The sequence below is a fragment of the Perca fluviatilis genome, chromosome 9 (genome assembly GCF_010015445.1).
Source record: "Perca fluviatilis chromosome 9, GENO_Pfluv_1.0, whole genome shotgun sequence".
Taxonomy (NCBI): Eukaryota; Metazoa; Chordata; class Actinopteri; order Perciformes; family Percidae; genus Perca; species Perca fluviatilis.
The window spans coordinates 29,705,015-29,730,876 of record NC_053120.1 but is presented as its reverse complement, the minus strand read 5'-3'; the positions used below and the strand labels follow the sequence as shown (position 1 = coordinate 29,730,876).

The 25,862-nt window shown below is 39.0% G+C and overlaps 1 protein-coding gene across 2 annotated transcripts; it reads left to right on the top strand.

Moving 5' to 3' along the window:
• LOC120565715 (kynurenine--oxoglutarate transaminase 3) lies at positions 1 to 24,197 on the top strand. Of its 2 annotated transcripts, none has more exons than XM_039811676.1 (13): positions 1 to 57; positions 953 to 1,014; positions 8,155 to 8,299; positions 8,558 to 8,707; positions 8,810 to 8,896; positions 12,795 to 12,917; positions 13,023 to 13,143; positions 18,807 to 18,883; positions 19,211 to 19,300; positions 19,405 to 19,591; positions 21,105 to 21,178; positions 21,293 to 21,379; positions 21,497 to 24,197. In XM_039811676.1, exons 1-13 carry the CDS (start codon positions 1 to 3, stop codon positions 21,551 to 21,553), a joined length of 1,317 nt encoding a protein of 438 aa, XP_039667610.1. In that variant the 3' UTR covers positions 21,554 to 24,197. The 2 variants fall into 2 exon arrangements, with proteins under 2 accessions (XP_039667610.1, XP_039667611.1); XM_039811677.1 differs by lacking the exon at positions 1 to 57 and adding an exon at positions 481 to 727.
• Positions 24,198 to 25,862: the final 1,665 nt, after the last annotated feature.

The following is a 25,862-nucleotide window of genomic DNA, read 5'->3' as shown; positions in this document are numbered from 1 at the left end:
ATGTTTGCATGTCATTCATCTACGATAAACTGCAGGAGAAGGTTTTGTACTTCACAGGTAAGTGAAGTCCACTTTAAAACTTTGCATTCAGCTATACTGCGTAATATTAGGTTGGTGATAAACTATTTGGCAAACTTACCATAAATTAGACACTGTTAAAAAAAGTCTAGGTGCTTGGATGGAGAGGTGCATATGAGTTGTTTTTAACTATTCTGACTTTAAAAGCTCAGTGTATTAACGCCAGTGTAGTCTGTATACACAATGTTCCACTTCTGGGATTGCTCCGGTGCCACCAGAAATTCCGCCGGATGGCCCTCTTTTCGGCTGGATGTCCGTTACCTTGGGCTTTCTTTGTGTGGGCATTCTAAACTCCGGTGGATTTATGAGGACTATGGTTAGCTGCTGCTCGAATCTCTGCAGGGTAAATCCAGACAGCTAGCTAGACTATCTGGCCAATCTGAGTTTTCTGTTGTACGACTAAAACAACCGTTGAACGTACACGTTCCACCAAAACAAGTTCCTTCCCGAGGCTATTTTACAGAGGCCCCGCTGCTCTTTCTGGCGCTTAGCGCTGCCCAAAACGATTGTGATTGGTTTAAAGAAATGCCAATAAACCAGAACATGTTTTTCTCCCATCCCAGAATGCTGTGTGGACTAGCCAGACCCTCCTCTGCAGCACTGTGGAGGAAGGATCTGGCAATGCGAAACTAACGGCAGTGCACTGAGGGTATAGTGCGGCTGGATAATGCATTCAATTTATGCACAGACATGCTCACAACAGTTACAAAACCACTGACCAAAGTCCTGGTTTGTTAATGTACAGTACCAAAGGGAGTGGTGGATTATTTTACTTCTATCACACAGCTTGTTGGACAAGCTAGTAAGTAGTAGGTATTGCAACATTTAAAATGATGTTAATTCAGGCGTAATGTATCTTGGTTTTGTGTTGCAGCATATAATGACATCCCGGCACACACACTCCAAAAGAATCCAGGGACTGGACAAGAATGTCTGGTAAGTTAAAGAATACTACTAAAACTACTACACTACTGCGTCTTATACTATGTCTCATTCCCTCACTTTATCATAATGTACATATTATATAGATATTGCGATTACGATATTTTGTGTTGCTACATATTGCACCTTCTACGATCATGTTAAATAAAGTAATTTAAAATGAATGAAAGATCCACTGAAAATACGACATTTCTGTAAATAGTCTGTGATATCTAACATTATTCCAGCATTTACTTTGTGAAAAAAACGTAAATATAATAATGAAGAGGAATAAAAAGCGTTAAATCAAATGTTACACCAAACATTCAACTAAATATTTCACATTGGATTAATTGCGGTCTTCACGATGAGCTAATCGCATTCTTTCAAATCGCGATTTTGATTTGAAAACGATTAATCGATCAGGCCTAATTACAGTAATACAGACAAACACTTGTTGAGTTTCATTACTTAACCATATCAGTCTGGTGTACACTGTCTACATAGACCTGTTGGCTCTGCTGCTATTAATCACACTACTTCATGTCACTTTATCATTTAATTTGTCTCCAAATACTCTTGTATTGTTTCTATTTTAGTTTTTGTACCTCTTAATATTTATGTCTGTCTACCTATCTGTATGTATCTCTGTTGTTTCTATTGTACTGCTGCAACAACCAAATTCCCCCGCTGGGCATTAATATATGTGTTTTCTCTTATCTTAGAATATAACGTTTTTTCTTTGTACGGCAGAGCAGGAGAGGAGTTCTGTTTACAGAACTCTGATCAGGTTCCCATTTTACACCATACTGTTATCACATATAACCCTGCCAGTTTTCTGATGCTAGACAAGAGCAAAGTAAGTCCGGCAAGTAGGGTGTGAAATACAGTAGCCCTATATTCTTTGAGCTATTTCATTTTGATTTGATTCACGTCATTTATACAATTAAGAGGAAGTGGGGAATTTTTACAAAATAATCTTTGCAACTTCTGTGTAGGCCTATGTGTATTGTAAGCCTCACTTATTGCTTATTTTCTACTGGATTGGGTTGGAAGTTGTACTGTTCATCCAAATAATTAGGATAATGGATAACTAATAACGGATAATTTGCAACATGCATTCATGTTAATAAATTAGTTGTTGCTGAATGTTTTACATAACTAGCAGTGCATTGCTTGGCCTGCTGTATTACTGCTTGCAGCTTTCTCCAGAATCATTATACCTCAAAATAACATACATAAGGCCTCCAAAGCACTTGAAGGCAGGGTTGATAATGTTAAAAAGCTAGCAAGTAGCATCTATTTGGGGCTCTGTCTAACCCCTCCCTCCTGCCCCCGGTGCTCTGACCTACACACAGACTTACACAAGCACCACTGCGTCGCTGCTTCAGAGCAGAGCGGAGAAAGGTCACTGCGAGGCAGCGATTGGTAAAAACCAATGAAATGGTGGCCGTTTTTACAGGATTACAGCAGCTACATATGAAGGTTCTTTTTTGCTCCTTTTTCAGAGTCCATAGGTTATTTGATGCTGTCGGGGTGTAAAGACCATTTCAAACCATATATAAAAAAAAGTGCCTATTGGAAATAGTTGCCAACCCTGCCTTTATGCAACCCAACTGTATACTACTGAATTACTGTGTACTTCTTCAGAGGAAAACATTGTATTACTACATTTACCTGACAGAGAAATGTTACTGGTTTCTTTGCAGATTTAGATTTTACTAAAAAAAACGTCAATTAAGATATGATGCGTTATTATTCATTAAACTATTCCACATTTATATTACAGTTAAAAGCTCCACCTTGAACATATGTCAAGTCAATTTAAGTACATCGTGCTGATAATGCCTCTCATTCACACTTCACTTTAAGTAAACCACTGCCAATACCAACTTTCAGAGAGAGAGGGTAAAAAAATAAGGCCCCCGAAATCAATATATAATTTTATTGAACACTTCAGTTAATCTAGTCTCGCGGAAACAAATAAATTTGTCATTTTAGCCAACCTGATTTCACATAAAATTTGATCTGATATATCTGATGTATCTTATCATTATCGAATGAAAAAAACAACACACTTGTTCACCTGTCTTTAGCAGTTTAGATAACTGCTGTTATTACAGACACGTGAACTACCCTTACGAAACCAAAATATATTGCAGTACATTGGAAAATATCATGTGATATATTGGGCAATATATTCCTATATATGTGATTTAATATTTATATTTTCCAATATATTGCCATATATTCATATACCATATATGTTTATATATTGATAGCCTACGGTACATATAAAAAAAATCTTGCAATCAAGACCAAAAAGGGCACTATATTTTTACATGTAATAGTTTGTCTTTATATTAGGGCTGTCAAAATAACACGTTCATTTCAATAAATTAATTTGAGAATAAAATAATGCGTTTAAAAAAAAGAGAGAAAATAACGCAGATTAATCCATTCCATATTGAACTTTGACCCAGAGCCATTCTAGCCACCATTCGACTGTTACTGACTGGAACATTTTGTCATGGTTTCAGTGTTTTGCTTTGTATTTATGTTCCCTGTTATGTGTAATCCTGTTTTCCTGTTCTTTGTATTAGGTTCTGTTTCCCGATTTGTGTACTTCTGTTTAATGTATGTCCCTATGGATTGTTTTTTTTACTGTGGCTTTTGTCTCCTTGTCATTGAGTGATTTTCAGTCTTGTTTTGTATTATGTTCTGTTTCCTGTTTTATTGTGATAGTCCGTTTTCTGTCTTGTCATGTCTAGTTCTGCTTCCTGTGTTTTCCCGCCTGTGTGATTGTCTAATGTGCTCCACCTGTTCCCCTGTCCTGGTGTCACCTGTCCTGTGTTTGCTCGTTACCTAGTTTATTTAGCCTCTGTGTTTCCCTTTGTGTCTTGTCAGATTGTTTTGTGTCCTACCTGCGTGAGTTTGTTTTCCTCGCCCTGCTAGTTTGTGTCCTGGTCCTGTCTATTGAGTTAATTCCTATCCTGTCAGTTTGTTTCAGCCTTGTGCATTTTTTGTATTTTTCCCTGGGTTTTTACCAGCCTTAGTGCTGCCGTGTTTTTGTTAATAAATCCCCTTCCTCAAACCTTTTCCTGCCTACCTGCCTGCTCTCTGCGATTGGGTCCTTTATTCCCTGCCTCCACGTAACACATTTACTTATAAAAATCTTCTTCCTGAATAGGGTTGGGTACCGAAATCCGGTGATAATACGGCACAGGTGCCTTCACGACCTGTATCTACCGGACCGAATAGCAACGCGGATTTCGGCGCCTCGTTTTGATGCTATTGATATGTCTGCTCTGCTCTCTGGTGCTCTGAAACCGATGTTACAGGCAACAGAAACATGGCTGCACGTGATGCTAGTTAACACTACACTCGACAGCAGCTAACATTAGCCTACTGCTAGCTAGTAGCTGGATTAAACACTGTTACAATGCTGACAGCTAACGCTAAACAGCATAAAGTTTGTCTGTATTTCACTGTAGAGGATTCAACACCGGGATGTAACAATCTGCAGCTGCCGTTGTCGTAAAAACACAGACGGTGCGTTCAATGAAACTGGTAACCTACAGCCTCATGGTGCATTCAAAGTTGTTGTTAAAGGCCTTTCTCCCATCTGGTGGTTGTTTTTCTCATTCAATTCAGCAATTTACTAGTGGAATTAGTTATTGTTATAGTTATTACATTATTATTAAATCATTTAATTTTGACCATATGGCCTTAGCAATTAACACGCCGTTCTTTAATGTTGCCGACTGTTTAGTACGCTTCTTCTTTTTTTTTTTTACTTTATTAAAAAGTATCGATAAAGACACTGGGACAAAATTATGTATGCCATATATTTAAAATATATTCTACCATATATTAAACACATCTGTACATATGTTTCCATATATTTAAAATGTATTCTACCATATATTAAAAATATATTCTACCATATATTAAACACATATCTGTACATATGTTTCCATATATTTAAAATGTATTCTACCATATATTAAAAATATATTCTACCATATATTAAACACATATTTGTAAATATATTTCATGTCTACGTTTCCATACATATGTTTCCATATATTAAAAATATATTCTACCATATATTAAAAATATATTCTACATATATTAAACACATATTTGTAATTATATTTCATGTCTACGTTTCCATATACTTTAACATATATTTAAAATATATTCTACCATATATTAAACACATATCTGTATGTATATGTTTCCATATACTTTTACATATATTTAAAATATATTCTACCAAATATTAAACACATATCTGTATATATATATATATGTTTCCATATACTTTTACATATATTTAAAATATATTCTACCATATATTAAACACATACAGTGCCTTGCGAAAGTATTCGGCCCCCTTGAACCTTTCGACCTTTTGCCACATTTCAGGCCTCAAACATAAAGATATAAAACTGTAATTTTTTGTGAAGAATCAACAACAAGTGGGTCCCAATTATGAAGTGGAACGAAATTCATTGGCTATTTCAAACTTTTTTAACAAATAAAAAACTGAAAAAGTGGGCGTGCAAAATTATTCAGCCCCTTTACTTTCAGTGCAGCAAACTCTCTCCAGAAGTTCAGTGAGGATCTCTGAATGATCCAATGTTGACCTAAATGACCAATGATGATAAATAGAATCCAGCTGTGTGTAATCAAGTCTCCGTATAAATGCATCTGTTCTGTGATAGTCTCAGAGGTCCGTTTAAAGCGCAGAGAGCATCATGAAGAACAAGGAACACACCAGGCAGGTCCGAGATACTGTTGTGGAGAAGTTTAAAGCCGGATTTGGATACAAAAAGATTTCCCAAGCTTTAAACATCCCAAGGAGCACTGTGCAAGCGATAATATTGAAATGGAAGGAGTATCAGACCACTACAAATCTACGAAGACCCGGCCGTCCCTCTAAACTTTCAGCTCATACAATGAGAAGACTGATCAGAGATGCAGCCAAGAGGCCCATGATCACTCTGGATGAACTGCAGAGATCTACAGCTGAGGTGGGAGACTCTGTCCATAGGACAACAATCAGTCGTATACTGCACAAATCTGGCCTTTATGGAAGAGTGGCAAGAAGAAAGCCATTTCTTAAAGATATCCATAAAAGTGTCGTTTAAAGTTTGCCAAAAGCCACCTGGGAGACACACCAAACATGTGGAAGAAGGTGCTGTGGTCAGATGAAACCAAAATCGAACTTTTGGCAACAATGCAAAACGTTATGTTTGGCGTAAAAGCAACGCAGCTCATCACCCTGAACACACCATCCCCACTGTCAAACATGGTGGTGGCAGGATCATGGTTTGGGCCTGCTTTTCTTCAGCAGGGACAGGGAAGATGGTTAAAATTGATGGGAAGATGGATGGAGCCAAATACAGGACCATTCTGGAAGAAAACCTGATGGAGTCTGCAAAAGACCTGAGACTGGGACGGAGATTTGTCTTCCAACAAGACAATGATCCAAAACATAAAGCAAAATCTACAATGGAATGGTTCACAAATAAACATATCCAGGTGTTAGAATGGCCAAGTCAAAGTCCAGACCTGAATCCAATCGAGAATCTGTGGAAAGAACTGAAAACTGCTGTTCACAAACGCTCTCCATCCAACCTCACTGAGCTCGAACTATTTTGCAAGGAGGAATGGGCAAAGATTTCAGTCTCTCGATGTGCAAAACTGATAGAGACATACCCCAAGCGACTTACAGCTGTAATCGCAGCAAAAGGTGGCGCTACAAAGTATTAACTTAAGGGGGCTGAATAATTTTGCACGCCCAATATTTCAGTTTTTTATTTGTTTAAAAGGTTTGAAATATCCAATAAATTTCGTTCCACTTCTAGATTGTGTCCCACTTGTTGTTGATTCTTCACAAAAAATTACAGTTTTATATCTTTATGTTTGAGGCCTGAAATGTGGCAAAAGGTCGAAAAGTTCAAGGGGGCCGAATACTTTCGCAAGGCACTGTATCTGTACATATGTTTCCATATACTTTTACATATATTTAAAATATATTCTACCATATATTAAACACATATCTGTATATATATGTTTCCATATACTTTTACATATATTTAAAATATATTCTACCATATATTAAACACATATCTGTACATATGTTTCCATATAAGTTTACATATATTTAAAATATATTCTACCATATATTAAACACATATCTGTACATATGTTTCCATATAAGTTTACATATATTTAAAATATATTCTACCATATATTAAACATAGATGTGAAACTATATCTTTACATATATTACCAATACATTTTCCCATATAAATGGAAATACATTATAGTGGATATTTATAAATATAAATTAGCATGTATTTTGGAATATATAAACACATATATATTCATGTTCAATATATAGCAATATATTGAAAGCGGCAATTATTTGTATATATTGCAATATATTACATGAATATATAATATATTGTATGTATCATCAATATATTATTCCATGTTTTTTCAATATATAATGTAAAATGTAATGGAAAATAATATATTGCAATATATTACAATATATTTCAAGATATTTCAAGTAATATATTGGTAAATATATTTTCCTTTTGTAAGAGTAATCACAGACACTTGCCTCGTTCATGGACTCACGGCTTTCAGTTTCAGTGGTTCATTCATTCAGCAACTACTATTGATCTACATGAATACATGTTGCAAATTATCCTTCGGGTTTATTGGATGTTCAGTAAAAATTTCAATCCAGTGAAAAATGAGCAATTGGTGAGGCTTACAATACACGCACGTAAGAATCACACAAATAATTAAAGGGCCAAACCAAAAAAAGAAATCACGGCTAAAAAAGCATTTTGTAGTAGTAGAATTTTTTTTTTCACTAAAATCTTCTTAAATCCAGAACTGGGAAGGTCAACGTGAGACCGTATGGAAAACACACATATTGTTGGCTGTGCTTGTAACAATTTTTAGTCAATGCTGACATCAAACCATAGTGATAGGGTGAGAGACTTCAGTTTATAGTTTCAAAGATACTATATATGTGGCTATTTTTCACTAGAAATTTGTTCTATTTAGTTAGAATTTCTTTTGGATCTCTAGTCTGTTCAATAATGGCTTATTTCGTTGTCAATTCAGGGTGGCGTTTACGTCAGTGGCAGCAGACCCATCCATTGTTAACCTGGGCCAAGGCTATCCAGACATCCCTCCACCTTCTTATGTCAAGGAGGCACTAGCAGAGGCTGCATCAGTGGACAGGATGAACCAGTACACCAGAGGCTTTGTAAGACCGATAAACTAACTGTAACCACTCACTCATGGTCACTCACTACAACAAAAAGCAAATTGTTTTTGGAACCTGGGTATTTAACATTTCTTATAAATGTTATTGTAAAGGAAAAGTGTTGCTGAGGGACTGGAGACACAATTTGATACTTTCGATTTCACCTCTAAATGCTTTTTTACAATGTGTGATTTGGGACATTGATAATTGTAATAACACTATGGTGTTTGAATAATTGGTCTTCTGTTGATTTGCAAGGGTCATCCGTCTTTGGTGAAGGCCCTTTCTCAGGTTTATGGGAAGGTCCATGGGCGCCAGATTGACCCCTTCAAAGAAATCCTGGTCACAGTAGGAGGTTATGGTTCCTTATTCAGCACCATGCAAGGACTGGTGGAAGAGGGAGATGAGGTGAGGTCATAGTTTCTAGTCATAGACATTCATACATACATTCATAACCATGCTCCCAGTACATACAGTATATTAGTAATTGCGTAATGTTTCTTTCTCCAGGTCATCATAATAGAACCTTTCTTCGATTGTTATGTACCAATGGTGCGAATGGCAGGGGCCAAGCCTGTGTTGATACCGTTACGCCTTGTAAGTTACACCTAAAGCTACTGATGTTTGTCATACATGCATACCTGCAAACTTGATGCTTTTTGGCGAAAATTGTCGTTCATGTCATCATCCATGTGAATCGTGTAGATCCGAAGGGTTTTTATTTGGGGGTCCGAGACCAGGTGCTAATACAGCCATTAAAGCTTATCGACCGTTATCTACCGGACCGAATAGCAACGTGGATTTCGGTGCCTTATTTAGGTGCCACTTAAATGCCAGCGCTTCTCTCTGATTCTCCGAAAACGAACGTTAGAGGGAACTGAAACATCGCCGCACGGGACGCTAGTTACGGTAACACTCAACAGCAGGTAACGTTAGCCTAGCGTTAGCTAGCAGCTGTAGTAAACACGGTTAAAATGCTGACAGCCAAACGGTGTAAAAGTGTGTCTGTATTTCACTGGAGGATTCCAACAATAGCCTATAGCTGCCGTTGTCTGAAAAACAACACAGATGTTGCTGAAATTCGCCAGCCTTGTGCTACATTCAAAGTTGTTGTAAAATACCCTTTTCCCAACCAGTGGTTGTTTTTGTGGTTTAACAGGAATTTACTGGTGAAATAAGTTATTGTTATAAGTTAATGTTATTACATTTTTTATAAATCATTTAAATTTTAACCCTGTGGCCTTAGCAATAAACAAGCCGACTGTCATTTCTGGCTCCTTTTGTATTTTTTAGATCAACTATCATAAATTATCGTTTTTTTTATTTTTTGTTCTCGGGGGGGGGGGCCTTTTCAGCCCTTCTGAGTTTGCAGGTATGTACATGTTTCATATATCGTCACTGTCGGGTAAAAACCTTGTATGTCTAATTTGAGTACATTTTATTTAGCTTACAGGATTCAAAATTAATTTTTTATCATCCACCAGCCAAATGGCTAGTGCTTGTTCAAATTTTACCAGCCATTCAATAGATTACCATTGGTTTTTTGGCTTGTGAGTGAAGCAAATCTACCAGCCACAAGTAGTCCATATCGATGACGTTTCATTTAATTTCGCCGGATGTCTACTACCTTCCGCTTTCTTTGTGTTGGCATTCTAAACTCAGGTCTATTCATCCAGGTTAACTGCTCCTTAGATCTCTGCAGGGTAAATCCAGACAGCTAGCTAGACTATCTGTCCAATCTGAGTTTTCTGTTGCACGACTAAAACAACTTTTGAATGTACACATGTTCCACCAAAACAAGTTCCTTACTAAGGCTAATTTGCAGCGGCACCTTTGCTTCGTCCGGTGCTTAGAGCCACCCAAGACCATTGTGATTGGTTTAAAGAAATGCCAATAAACCAGAGAACGTTTTTCTATGAAGGTAAATATGGTGCAAAACGTGAGAGCTTGTAGAATACAATGTGAGAACTTGCAGAACAAAAAAATTTAACTTGTATGTTAAAATTTGCACTTGTAAAATAAAAATTTGCACTTGTAAAATAAAAATTTGCACTTGTAAAATAAAAATTTGCACTTGTAAAAATTATTCACATTTGAAGTCACAAAAAGAAAAAACAGCGAGCTTGTAAAAAAATCTGAACTTGTAAATTGAAATTTGCACTTGTAGAAAAATATTCACAAATGTGTAGATTGATATTTGCATGAACACAATGACAGCTGCAAACTTGTAATCGCAACATTTACTCATGTACTTTTTTTTACTCAGGTTGATTTTCCATCACAACCACAACTCAGTGATTACAACTCTCCGAATCTGTCACTGTATGCGCTCTCGCATCACCAAGAGGCGAATGCGCGCCTCGACTTTTGCAACACTTGCGTACGATACATTTTGGTGCAAAACTAATTTGTACCTGTGGACTTAGGCTGTGGAGCTCTGATCCAACAGAACGGGAAAGCAGGGTTTCTATTCGCCAGATGAGGGGACAACTCTGTCCGGCTTGTTTAGCTATGTCGTGGAAGCCTGGTTGAATAGCAAGCGGGTGCCGCTTAACCAACCAGCCTGATTCTAAATAAATACCTTTTAATTATCTTAACACTTTTTAACAGTCAAACTGAAACACTGGCCGGTGAGCTCCAGGTCCTGCAGCCGCCAGACGGGACCGTCACCAGCGGGTATCGGCCAGCGGAGCAACATCGCTATTATTGCCAGAAAGGCTGCCGCGCCCCACCGATACAGTCGGAGCTCCAGCGGGACACAGAGAGCCCGGCCCCACCCGGTAACATCGGCACATCCCCGGCCATGACCACAGCTTGCTTTGCTGATGTTGTGCCTCACTGCCAATCATTAACGCCCGCAGGCAGCAACAATAGCTTCTGCAGAATTACATCCACCTCGCGGCAGCGCTAATTATTTTGCCCGAATGTCGTCATCTCTTAACCCTCGTTGCTGCCGAGATTTGCACCCAGGTAGCAAGGAAATGATAGTCTGATAAAACATTGATGTCTCTAAACGTTGTAAAATTATAATCATCATTGATGAACATGACAAAGGAATGTATATAGCCTACATTTTAATTAAACAGTAGCTACTTTGCCTTATAAAATCATTATTTCCCCTTATGGATGGAAGTCTTGGCAGGGATGCAGAACTTGGCACGTGTTACCCGCTGATGACGGTCCGTCTGCGGCTCGCAGGACCTGGCGCCACTCGCCAGTGTTTCAGTTTGACTGTTAAAGTGTTTAGATAACTAAAAGGTATTTATTTAGAAGCTGGTTAGTTAGCTAACGCTAGCTTGCTATTCCACCAACACTAGCGGTGAGCTGCTACCCGGTGCGGGGCTCTCTGTGTCCCGCTGGAGCTCCGACTGCAGGTTGCGAAGTTGCGAGCTTTCTGGCAATAATAGCGATGTTGCTCCGCTGGCCGAATACCGCTGGTGACGGTCCGTCTGCAGGACCTGGAGCTCACCGCCAGTGTTTCAGTTTGACTGTTAAAAAGTGTTAAGATAATTAAAAGGTATTTATTTAGAATCAGGCTGGTTGGTTGTTAGCTAACGCTCGCTTGCTATTCAACCAGGCTTCCATGCGACATAGCTAAATAAGCCGGACAGAGTTGTCCCTCATCTGGCGATAGAAACCCTGCTTTCCCCGTTCTGTTGGATCAGAGCTCCACAGCCTAAGTCCACAGGTACAAATTAGTTTTGCACCAAATGTATCGCGCAACAAGTGTTGCAAAGTCGAGGCGCAGATTCGCCTCTTGGTGATGCAGAGAGCGCACAGTGACAGATTCGAGGAGGTTGTAATCACTGAGTTGTGGTTGTGATGGAAAATCAACCTGAGTAAAAAAAAGTACATGAGTAAATGTTGCATTACAAGTTTGCAGCTGTCATTGTGTTCATGCAAATATCAATCTACACATTTGAATATTTTTTCTACAAGTGCAAATTTCAATTTACAAGTTCAGATTTTTTTACAAGCTCTCATGTTTTTTTCTTTTGTGACTTCAAATGTGAATAATTTTTACAAGTGCAAATTTTTATTTTACAAGTGCAAATTTTTATTTTACAAGTGCACATTTTTATTTTACAAGTGCACATTTTTATTTTACAAGTGCAAATTTTTATTTTACAAGTGCAAATTTTAACATACAAGTTAAATTTTTTTGTTCTGCAAGTTCTCACATTGTATTCTACAAGCTCTCACGTTTTGCACCATATTTACCTTCATACTTTTCTCCCATCCCGGAATGTTGTGTGGACTTGCCAGACCTTTCTCTGCAGATCTGTGGAGGAAGGTCTGGCAATGCAAAACTAATGTCCAAGTGACCAATAGATTTATTGATTTATGAAAAAAAAAATGTAATGACGGAATATGGAGATGCAAGGTTCTTGCCAGACAGCGACGATATACAGTATGTATTTTATCTGCTGCACGTCTTAAGTATGTTAGCAGATATTACGAGCCATGACACAAAACGTCTTCTGCAAAAATTTAGAAGTCTGGAAATAAGACAATCACAAGTGCAGACTGGTTTCTCGACCCAGATGAGCTTTCCAGTAAATTCAACTCTAAGACAAAGGCCATCATCATCAACACACCCAACAATCCCATTGGGAAGGTAAGTCACAGTCACATACATCAGTCATCACTCATTATGTTGCTTGCTGACTTGACATGACATGAAGAACCAGTGCTTTCAGTAGTTCCTGTCCTCTTCCTGCAGGTTTTCACCAGAGATGAGCTGCAGATGATCGCCGACCTCTGTGTTAAACATGACACTCTGTGCTTCAGTGATGAGGTTTATGAGTGGCTCGTCTACAGGGGACACCAACACATCAAAATTGGTAAATTTTCAGCTCAACATACCTGTCTCACAAAAAAAAGTATAAAAGAGCCAATAAGTAGCCATGTTTTCATCCACAAGTTTTTTTGTGAATGAAGTAAAATCGAATGAAATATGTTTTATGGAAACAGTAAAAGTCGATTGATTTTCACGAATATGGACACAAAGTTTGCACATTCGATCTAATTGGATTTTCTCTTAATCAATAAACGGCGAGTTAAACGCTGATGGAAACGTCATTTGCCGAATAAATAATGAATTGTGATTACGTTTTAGGTCATTTTATGCTTGCAACCCACCATAAAACGAAGAAGAAGAAGTTATTTTAGGTAATTTCTGCTTTCTTTGCAGACACGGCGGGTGTTATCAAAGACAGATATAGGTGGATGAACGAGGACACTTTAGGACTTAAGGACATTTAATTTACGAGCAAAATATAACGGTTATTTTAGAAAGCAAAAATCATTTATCTGCATCATCATAGCCATGTTTTGATAGTGTCGTTCTTTTATTAGAGCCTGATATGTTCAGCTGGCACATTAGCACAATTACAGCTTGTGCAATATTAATCATTTGTAGGTAGATGGCGAGATCCATTTTGGCTAGCAAACTTTGTTCGCAAATGTTAGCTTAAATGTTGTGAGATTCAGTGCGAAAATCTGCATGAATGTTTTTAGCGAACTTCAGTTATTTCGATTGAAAAGTAGATGGAAATATAGCTACTGTCATCCATCCTATAATAATAGAAGCTCCTCCATTCTTTACACACAGCTATAGGGATGGAAACCTCTACGTGCAACAACCCTTTCTTTAGGGTTCAGTCATAGCAGAAAGTCGCCTTGCAAAATAGATTCATGTGTACTTGTGAAATAGGCATTGCTGGAAGCTTGGTGAAGAAGTGCTGTTAACTGGATAAGCTACTGTGGCTGGCAAGCTAACTGGTCATGCTAGATAGCAGTTAACATGCTAGCCCTAGTCAGTCACAATATCCCACCAAGGTAGTGGGGAGTTCAAATGCGAGCTAGGAAACCAGTATGTGAGGTAATCACCTGAGGCGCCATGATAAGATATTATCACGATACTTATGTGACAATATGATATTAATTTAATTTTAAACCTATTGCGGTATGCAGCGATGTATTGCAATTTATTACCTTTTTTCAACTTTCAAATTATGTCCCCAAAGAAAAACTTTGTCAACATCTGTTTCATCAGCTAACCTCACCAGAAAAAACTCAACTGCACCATCTAGTGGACTGAAAAAGGAATAGATTTTTTTATTCTGGTACCAAAAAGTTAAATTCTAACGTGCAATTTATATAACTAGTGCAGTGCACGTTGAAAATGTGCCTCTTTGGAACAGGCCGATTGCTTGGCCTGTGGTATTGCTGCATGTAGAATTCTTCAAAACCAAATTGTACCCCAAAATTACTTACAGAAGGACCCCAAACCATTTAAAGTTCCCATGACATGGTGCTCTTTGGATGCTTTTATATAGGCCTTAGTGGTCCCTTAATACTGTATCTGAGGTCGCTTTCCCGAAACGCACATATCTGCGTTCATCAAACACCAGAACCGGACCGTGTGTGTGCAGAGAGAGAGAGAGAGAAGGGGATTTGATTTGCGGGGGGTATTTTGGCGACGGTAATGTTATTAGTGTTGTAAGTTAGCAGTAGACTTAATTAACTGCCCGGTTCAACTCTGAGATTTTCTCGCATTGCACAGCGCTGTGAAGGAATAATCTCCCGAGATTACGTTATGTTCTGCCAGTTTACAGCATTTTAATACAATAGCAGGAAAAGAGTGCCCCCGCTGTTCTAAAGTGTTCTGCATGTGGCGTCTGCGTGTGATGTGCAGGTTACCTTCCCCCCCCCAAACACGGACACACATATATACAGATATGTCTCGCTTTATAAGATAGATAGCCTGCATCACACTCTGTCTGCACTTGTTGTCTGTAGCTGGTTGTGTTTTGCATGTGTGAAATTCTGAAACGTCCTTAAATTCGGGAAATGTCGTTTGTTCATTCAAAGTCAAAGACAAAAAAATTTCTGGGTCTGAGGTGTATGTCACATTTTAGCTGCCAAAGCTCCGCTGCTCTCTGTCTCTGGTCCACAGTGTGAGAGGGGGAGTGGTCAGCGGCAAAAGCCAATGTTTACCTATTTATTTAATGATATCTTTTGCATTTCTACGTCAAACTTGGCACTGCACTTACCCGTGCCCGTAGCAAGACACCTGTCAAGTTTGAAATCCATCGGACTAACGGTTCGAGAGAGATGCGCATAACACAAAGACAGTTAGGCGTTCCTGCAATTTATAGATAGATAAAAGAACTATTACCTAGGGCTGGGGGTAAACGATTATTTATTAAACGTTTAATCGGGCGATTATTTTATCGATTAGTCGACTAATCTAACGACTAATTGGACGATTAATATAACGATTATTTTTCTGTTGCTCGATTAATAAAAACCATAATGTATCTCAAATAAATACCAAAATATTCTTAATAATATACTTTATTAAACAACAGTTTTGCACAGCAAAAAATCTTCTGCTTTACACAAAATAAAATACAATTATTTTACTGTTATACATAATGAAAGGCCAGCCTGTTTAAGCTGGCTAACGTTAGTCTAATGTTATGTATTTGACTCGTAAACGACCACAGCATGAGTTAACGCTAACTAACGTTAAGTCGTGACTCGTGAGTTAGTTAACGTTAGACAGCTAACGTTAAAAGCTACTGCAGTCTGCTTGCTACCGTTAGCTAGAACTAGCAGCTGTGCACTTTGGTGGTGCTAGGCTAAATAACGCATCTTAGCTCTCTGTGCAGTTTGTTCGTGCTAGGTTAGTAACTAACGTTCACGTTAGCTAACGTTAGCTACTATAGATAGCTGTGTTCTGCAGCCGTCATAGATGTGCAGCCGTAAGCTAGCTACCATTCAAGCCAACATTAGATGATAACTAACGTTAGCTAAACACAGCTGTCTAGGCGCCAGTAGCTAGCTAGCGTTAACGTTAGCTACTAACCTACCACGAACAAACTGCACGGAAAGCTAAGATAGTTAGCTAGCACCACCGAAGTGCGCAGAGCTCAAGCTATATGGCGAGTGGATAGTGCCACGGATAACCTACCAAAGGAGACTGTCGTGTGACTCTAACGTGTGGATTGACTACACCGTCGCCAGTGTACATCGTAGTTGATAAGTACGCCGCCACACCTAGCGTCGTCGCCAGACGTGCCCCCCCCCCACAAAAAAAAATGTATTGAATGAATTCAAGTTCAATATACAGTGAGACTATAGGTTTAAATGTATTTCAATTCATTCAATACATGTTCCCGGCCCTTTAGCCATTATACAAGTTGCTCTAAAAGTAGCCTACTGACAGTATAAAAATAATACGATGAATTAAATTGTAGTATCTCATCAGCTTATGTGACCTGCGCACTGTTGGAAGAATGCGGAACTCTAACATTGATTGAACATCGGCGCCATCTACTGGATCATTGGCACTAATTGCCTTACTGTTTATAAGCTTCATAGATCTATTTACATGTAACTTTATGTACGTATGTGTATATGTATGCATGTATACACTTTATTATATACAACTTATATCTGTAGCCTACACAGTAGTGAAACGTTCATGTTTAACGTTACCTTGTTTATCTTTGTTTTTAGCCATAACGTTATGTCTGTTTCTGTGTTGAAAGCAACACCTAGCCAGACTCAAATTCCCTTGTGTTTACACTTACTTGGCCAATAAAGCAGTTTCTGATAAAAATCCGAAATATACTGTAAGTTCTTTATTTAGTTTCTTTGCAGAGACCCCCAATTAAAAAAAAATCGATTTGAGTCAAAGGCACCACGGTCTCGCTGTGTGGGCTGGCTCTCTTCTTTATGTTCTTTGTGTTCTTTATCTAGCTATTTGGCCTAGCTAAGACCAGCCAAATCACTGACTTATGTATTATGTAATGGGTAAATGTCAATCAAGAACCTTCATATTTGTTTTAACGTTGAATACCCTTAATAGTTCATTTGTTTGTATTTTTTGAGTGAATTGACGTTCATTTTGGGTAACAAGTGGACGCAACTATCACTAAGGCTGCAAGCTCCCCTGCTATATAAGCTGTTATTTTTATGATTTTGATCATATATCTTGTGACTATACCTTCGTTACGGTCCTAAGGTGTAAGACAGTTGATGATTGTTGTTAATTTTTGTTAAATATGCCAAATTGCTATTTTATTTATGATTGTTGTTCAAACGGCATCTGTCTCTTGTTGCTATGGAGACATTTTGAGTGTTCATTCAGCAGTTTAATACTTTTTTTATAAGCATGATGATATTATTAGCCACACATTATGAGTAACACATAAGAACCAGAAAGTAAGCAAAAGAACACTAACAAAATGTGATTCTAAACAATGACAATATACTGTACTCTGTACATAGTTCAGACGTCTTTAGATAGTGAAGGCGTGTGTTTCACACATTTGTAAGGCGACGTACTTAGTTTAGACTTCTTTAGTAGGTGTAAATTTTTAAGGAGAATTCTAAACATACGCCGTCGCCACATCGCTGCCGGAAAATGTTTGTACATGCACTCGCCGCCTAGTCGCCGCTGGTCTCTCGTCTGCAATCCCTATTAAATCAATTCAAAATTCCACACGGTTTGGCGACGACGGGGAGGGTAGCCTGCTCCTTCTCCTTCTCCTGGTTATCCTTTGAATGGCACAATCCACTCGCCATACAAGCTACACAACACACTACACAAACGTGAAATTAATTTAGCCAACGTTAGTACTTATTTGTTATTGTCTCCTTCACGAGTGACAATGGGGTGCCTCCGTTTCAGATGCTCCCAGATTGCTGTTGTGCTGGTGTGGTATGCCAACTCCATTTGGCAAAAAGCGCAAATAATGACACCTTTACGTTTGGGACTACATTTTAAGTATTCCCATACCTTCGATAATTTAGGGCGAGCTGTTTTTTTTAGGACTTTTTCTTTTATTGGGGCTTTTTGCAGGGCTTTGTTGGGAATTCTATGAGGAGGTTGCTGTTTTGTCCTCCATTCTGCAATGTTTTGGTCTCCCACGTGTGTGTGGCGAGCTGTGGCGAAGCATCGATTCAAAAATATGGCGTCAACGTAATTTTGACGGCTACAGGCCTACTATTACCACGGAAAGTGTTGCGATACTATGCTGTATTGATTTTTTCCCCCTTATCCCTACAAACCACTAAGTTAAGTTGCTAACCAGACACATTAACACAGTTTATTCAAGAGTTTACCATTGGCTGCTGTCTCATACTTGACTGCAAATAGTGATAGCCTCTTTCATTTATTAGACTCAACACATGCATTAACCTTACTTCTGAAAGCCAGTTCTCTGTGTTTCCATCGCATGGAAATTATTTCATTATTATATTCTAGTTATACATATTAGTTTGATTCCTTCCCTCAGGACCATTTATACTATTTGTACACACAAGCCCAGTGTTTCAGAAAACTTATTTTTTTTTCGGCATGAAATTATGTTCTTAATATTGAATGTTTAATTAAAAAAATTGTCTTCACTGGCCTTAAAAGATGAAATATTCTAAACTTGTTCTCAATTTCAATTTCCTGAAGTTTTGATGTAGTTTTCGTTCTCTACAGCCACTCTGCCTGGAATGTGGGATAGGACAATCACTATCGGCAGTGCAGGGAAAACATTTAGTGTTACTGGATGGAAGGTAAGAAATTTGTGCATTTAGAACACAACTTTTTATGTTCAACTTGTCATCATGTCGTTAAAATGTGTCTCCTCTCCTAAGAATCTTTGTGCTGGGGAGAGACGTGCATGATGGGCTTATGGTTTTGTTATTTGTACATGTTTATTTTGGTTTATGGTTTATTGTCTATTTTGTTGAATGGTCTGGCATATTGTAGTTACTGTGTCATCTTTTCTTGCTTTGCGTCTGGTGGGTGGTGATAACGGAAGGGAGGGGGGATTTGTTCATGTTGCAAGTTGTATGTTTTGTAAAAAAAAATTTTAATCACACAAAAATTGTGTCTCCTAGCTTGGTTGGTCTATAGGACCTGAGCACTTGATAAAGCATCTTCAGACTGTCATGCAGAATACTCTTTACACCTGCCCGACACCTTTACAGGCAAGTTTGCACAGCTCTTGCACAATATGTTCTTTGAAACTCAAGGGATCATTTTAATTCTATGTTTTTGTCTGAAACTTCTAGCTCTCCGTTTCTCTTCTCAGGAGGCTGTGGCGCAAGGTTTAATGCGGGACTTTGAGCTGATGGGTCAGCCTGAGTGCTACTTCTCCTCCCTGGCAGAAGAACTTGAGGGCAAGAGGGACCGTATGGCTGCCATCCTGCAAGAGGCTGGTATGACTCCCGTCATCCCGGAGGGAGGCTACTTCATGCTCGCGGACGTCACATCTCTCAGTGAGTTACTGAATATTTGAACTGACATCATTAGCACATTTACACTGCTGTTGCTTGCAAGTCGAGTGGAGAAGCTTGGTAGCTCATTTTAGTTTTCATGTTGGTGTTATGTGCTTCATAGAAATGAACTGACTAGTTGATCCAAGAAGCGCAATGGAAGCTTGAGCCCACAGAATGAAGAAATAACTTGTAAAAGTTGTCATTGTGTTGGAAGAGTTACTGGACTTTTAAAGCACAATAGATCAGTTAATGCAAAAGAAGTCACTCTGCAGTTATGTAGAAAGGTTTATCTACACTTAAAACATGTGTTTGCGTCAATGTTGGAGTTAAAGAATGTGTTTTTTCAATTTGTGCATTAGGAAATAGCTGAAAGTTGTAAGTAAATAAATAGTTAAAGGTCCCATGACATGGTGCTCTTTGGATGCTTTTATATAGACCTTAGTGGTCCCCTAATACTGTATCTGAAGTCTCTTTCCCGAAATTCAGCCTTGGTGCAGAATTACAGCCACTAGAACCAGTCCCACAATGAGCTTTCCTTAGTATGTGCCATTTCTGTGTCTGTAGCTATTGAGGAGGAGAGAGGGAGGGGGCAAGGTGGAGAGTGGGGGTGTGGCCTTGACCAACTGCCACTTTGCTTGTTTGAAAGCCATCATGTCTCTCTCTCATGGGTGGGCCAAATTCTCTGGGTGGGCAAAGCAGAGAAAGGGGAGGTAAGTAGCAAGATTCCAGAACAGCTCATCTGAGCTTTCATTTTCTCAAAGGCAGAGCAGGATACCCAGGGCTCCGTTTACACCTATCACCATTTCTAGCCACTGGGGGGCCATAGGCAGGGTTTGTATTTTGAATACGTGTGGTCCTCCATGTTTCCTTCTTCAGACTTGCAGGGGCCGGGAAGCTACAATACCCATTAGCAGCATTAGCAGCACCTGTGAGTTTATCATGTGACAGCGAAAACGTGAAAGGCGGAGCAGTATGTCCTGTATGTCCCTTACCGGCTAACGTATTTCAAGAAGGCGCATGAATATGGAGAGTCTACCCCAGTTCATGCGAATGAAAATGTAAAATTTCAAGCCAAAAGGAATACTTGGAATTGATGTAGTGGTAAATATTCATGAAAAAAGACAAGTTTGTGAACGGGCAACACAGATTTTGATAATGAACAACTAAACACGTTACACACTGGGCCTTTAAGGAATTAATATTTTTTGTATTATTTACTCAATGATTGACATTCATCAAAGTTCAGACTCAAGTTTTGCAGAAAAAAAGAAAATAGTATTTTTCTAACAGGTTTGAAATGTAATATCTTTTAATTCATTACTTAATATTTAAAAAGTAAAAACTTTACATTGCCTCATGCTGATGAAAATGAGAGAAGACGAAACCTTTGATACAATTTGAAACTTCATAAATCCTGGTATTTTAGCAGTTTGGTGGTGGATCAGCAGTGGGACAGTCTGTTGGACCCCGACCCTGCTGCTGAGTATTTATCTCTGCTCTGTGTCCACTGTAGATCAGGACCTGTCACATATGGTCGGGGATGAAGCCTACGACTACAAGTTTGTGCAGTGGATGATTAAAGAAAAGGTACATCCACTGAGTTCATTCGGTTTATAACATATATAATACTAAATTCTAATTCACATGCACTCACATTGCAGCCATTGTTTTAATTGCCGTTCTTAATAATATTTGATACAGAAATTGGCAGCCATTCCAGTCACAGCATTTGTTGGAGATGAGTCCAAGAAGCAGTTTGAGAAATACATTCGCCTTTGCTTCATAAAGGTAAATACAATTTTATTTTTTTGTTACAAACCAAAAAACACACCACATCCAAAATGATCTAGAAAAGACTTCTGTTGGCACTTTTTACATAACCTTCAATTGTCTTTGTCTTAACAGCAAGACAGTACTCTAGACGCAGCAGAGACCATCCTGAAAAACTGGAAGAAGATGTAATGGGATGCAGTGTCTGAAGAGTTGAGCGCGATTTCAGGGAGGAGCAACAATTCTGCGGTCCAACTGAAGGAATGGGATTTAGTTTTTTTAAAGAATATTTTTTAGGCATTTTAGGCCTTTATTATATAGGACAGCTGAAAATGTGAAATAGGAGAGGGAGGGGGGATCACGTGCAGCAAAGGGCTGCAGGTCGGAGCTGAACCTGCGGCCACTGCGGCCACTGCGACAAGGACTGAGCCTTTGTACATGGGGCGCACGCTCTACCAGGTGAGCTATCCAGGCGCCCCAAGGGAATGGGATTTGACTGTAAAATTGCACACTAGAAACCTGTAAAATGTAGGTGATCAGCTGCCAATTGTTATCAGCCAATATTCAGCATGTGATCGGGAGATCGGCAGTCATGCTTAGCATTTTTTTATGTAGATTGGTGCGCCTAATGTGGAACCAAAGTTGACAAGCACAAGTTCCGCCCAGACAATTACATTAGCCATTTGCCGTTAGCAACATGTACTAAGGTTAGCACAGCAAGAGGATTGCCGAGCTAGTCAGTCCCACTATGACAGGTGAAACGGTGGAGCTGGAAGACCTGGCTGCGGGTTCCTGGTCAGACGACGGCGCCGTGTTGGCGGCGCCACACTGTTGTAGTGAATGGAAACACATCCAACACGCTAATGCACATTGAACTCGATCACCAAGATCACCGATCCTTAGTCCTGCTGCTTTCAAGCAGCCTTTGACACAAAAGCAAAGCAGGGTGAAAGACATTTTGAAGCAATTTGCATTTAAATTTAAATACACAACAAAGTAATAAGGCACTTGAAGGTAGGGTTTGGCGGTATGGCAAAGATATATGATTTTTTTTCAGGCATGATCACGATCTACCATCTCAGCACAACTCTTTTTGAGTAGTTCAGTAATTATTTTCCCAATTTCTGAATAGTACAACCACACTAATATCCTTATTTAAAAAAATCTATAGCCCTACAAGGTAACAAGGTAAAATACCACACCAAATTCTGTTCTCATATTCAGTGCTCATTTTAAAGCCTCCGGCGATAGGACATAAATATATGAAAATCTCTTTTATTTAATTCTCTCATCTCCACCTCTCACCTGAGACACAGGTATGCAACCTGCAGTTCAGCGCGGCTGCTGGCTCGTGTGAATCACTCTCTTTTTTTTAAAGGAGCCAGGAAGCCGACGAAAAAGCCTAACTTTACTTTCAATTATATCAAACAAGGAGAAATGTTCTCTTTTAAAATGGTCATAAATTGATACTCGAGTAGCCTACTTCCTTGTTAACTGCAGCACCTGCAATGAAGGAAATCCAGAGGAGTAGAAAAGAGCATCTGGCTCCACAAAATCATCTGTTGAATGTTTGACGTTGAGTTATTTATTTATGCTTTAGAGTGTAATCGCTGTCAATTCTAAAATATGCATTATTTCTCTCTTCCCTCGCCCAAGCTCGCAGTGCAAATCTCTGCTGGGTGCAGAGATCCTACTGTACTATAGTCATGTTTCCATCTAATTGTTAAGCGATTTTTAAGCAAACTTATAAAATGTTGCAAAAAAGAAAATGTGAATTAGAAGCGTTTCCATCAACTGGTTTAGAGCGTATAAACTAGACTAGGCAAAGCGTAGTTTCGTCACAAGTTGACATTACGCAAGGTTGTAGATTGCAAACCGGCTTGCTAAATCAAAGAGTTTAGAAGCTAAGTTATTTGGCTATTCAAGCTGTTGAACCAATTCGTCAATATACCCGTCATGGCTGAGAAACAGGCTAGCGCACCACAACTCCACTACGCACCTTGTTCCATAAGTGTATGGCGCACTGGATGGGACTCATTTCCCGATCCTTACCCCACCCGATGGATACCGGGACTATAGTCTTATTCAGCAAAGCTGTTTCCATCTCCCATTTTGCGCTTTAACTCTTTTTCGAAAAAGGCAAAAACCACCTCAAGCGAATGTAGCCGTTAATATAACACATCCATGTGTACAGCTGGACTGGAGTAGTCGACGTTAGCCGTTTACCAAATATGACGTGTAAAATGCCCTGCCCATTTCCAACACGTAAGGTAATTGTTATGCATTGCTCCCTGGTTGTGCCATAGGTGCTATCTGAAATTGCCTTGACCAGGGATCAACCCGCGTTGACTGGCTTGGTTTGAATTGCCAAAATGAGGGTTGAACATGTCAGATAAACCTGGTCCAACCCTGGTCATTGGTTTGAAAGAGGTACAAGGTCATCATATTACATTACATTATTCTAACATATAATTATAATACGATATAGGAATGTTCAGAATAGGTATTTAGTAAGTCAGGGCAACAGGGAAACAACAGTGACTAACTAATTAAAACATTTTACCCCAACGTTCAATGGTGTGGGCTATGGCGGTTTGTTTGTCAGTTAATATTTTCATAGGGGTTTAACATTAGACGGAAAGTAAGCCAGGGGCTGCTTTGACTGTACCTTTCTGCTGTAACTCTGTCCTTTTGCCCTGTGTTTAGTTTCCAATAAAACTGGAACCCAGACACAGGTCTTGGGTTGGTTTGTTTTGTAAAATAATAGTTTATACCATAATGGGGAGTTCTTTGATGTTAATCTTTGATTACAAAATACAAAGTTGGGAAGTATCTGCTTATGGGTCTCTTCATTTTTGGCTTCCGTTTCTCTTTGGAAAAACTCCAAATTAAATCACAAATAATGCAGATGTTTGTTGTCTCAAGGAATGTATTTGTATAAAAAGAAATGAAATCCCCAAAAGAGTGCTACATATGACACTTTATGCTGGAACTTTATTTCAGTCAGGAGAGACTTCGTTGCAGATATGCAAGATTTATTGTACATATGCATTATATGAATTATACAGTCTTTGGAGATTAGATATGAAATTATTTTTTAAGGGGTAGAAAGCCAAAAGATAATCCCCCGATAGAGTCTAGACACTGGTGGTGGTGTGAGGAGCCCGTAGACCAAGCCGAGGAGCCGACATTAGCGGCCTGCCGGAGGAGGACCCAGGAAGCCGTGCGTGAAGAAGACCGGAGGTGCAAGGGGAGGAGGAGGGTTGTGCTCTTTGCCTGCAATGACAACTGAGCAGCAGAGAGAAGACAGGTTTAAAACCGGATGTCATGCTGTGATTGGCTCGTGAAATTCATGGCCGCTTCTGATTGGTTAAAGGTATAGTAATGGCGGCAACGACTACTGGGAAGTACCCAAGGCCGACTTCAGTACAGCGTACCTCCTATGGTGCCATTTTGATGCTAACAAGCACTCACCAGACGTTAGCATTCCATTGACTGACATTCATTTTGACGGCACTTTGACAGTGAATAACTTTACATTTGAAGCGTTTAAAGACTCTATTTGTCCATTGTTTATTTCTAAAGAAACACGACAATGTATAAAAGGCTCCATTACCTTGTATCTCACGTTATGGCTCCGTAATAGACGTTTTTATAAAAATAGGCTAACGATTGTGTCATAACCACGCGACTTACTGTCGCATAGTAGAGGAATTACCGTATAGTACAGGAGAAGCTCGCAGGCTGTTTCGACTTACATTAGCTGTTTAAATAGAATTACTAATGTTAACTAGCATTTTAGTTAGCAATAATTAGCCTGTGCCTATGTTATCTCCTTACATATACCTACGCTCTCCGTCTCTGCAAGATTGGGAATGATTGAGATTTCTCTTGGCACAGCTACCAGAAGACTTACAACTTTCAGACAGGTTGCTCACGTCACATCTACGTCGTCAAGCTCAATTGGAGGCTGCGCAGTAACGCTCAGCCCTCACCGGAAAAGTGCTTCTAATATCCTTCACTGGTCTCTGTCCAGAGCAACGGGATCTGTTGGTTCATTTCTTTTACTGTCTATGGAAGTACCAGGTAAGCTACTAATAATAGAATTATTTAGCCAGTTACGGCTTGATTAAAATTAATATTACTATCTACAGTTATTGATGCCAGGTTGATGATAGCTTATAACAGGCAGGGTGGGTTTTGACTACTGTCATTATCTTTTATTTTAGTGAGTGACATAGAAGAACCTCCACCAGATTTCAAAGGAGAAGTACATGTGGAGGATTTCTGGAGCTCGGTGGAAAGATAAATAATCTGCACAGGCATTTTAATTTCTCTTTTCAGAATCAGAAATACATTTTTGATCCCTACACAAGCATGTAGGAGACGGGTGCCTTGTTCTATAGTCTGCAGCTGAAATACGTATAAATAATTACCACACGTAAATACATAATACAATTACTATTCTTTTTATGTAACAAAGGGGTGTGAAAAAATAATT

Excerpts from the sequence above, each read along its gene's own strand:
- LOC120565715 (XM_039811676.1), top strand. The coding sequence starts at position 1 with ATGTTTGCATGTCATTCATCTACGATAAACTGCAGGAGAAGGTTTTGT. Across the intron at positions 58-952 it reads GAAGGTTTTGTACTTCACAG|CATATAATGACATCCCGGCA; the intron begins GTAAGTGAAGTC and ends TTTGTGTTGCAG. Across the intron at positions 8,300-8,557 it reads ACCAGTACACCAGAGGCTTT|GGTCATCCGTCTTTGGTGAA; the intron begins GTAAGACCGATA and ends TTGATTTGCAAG.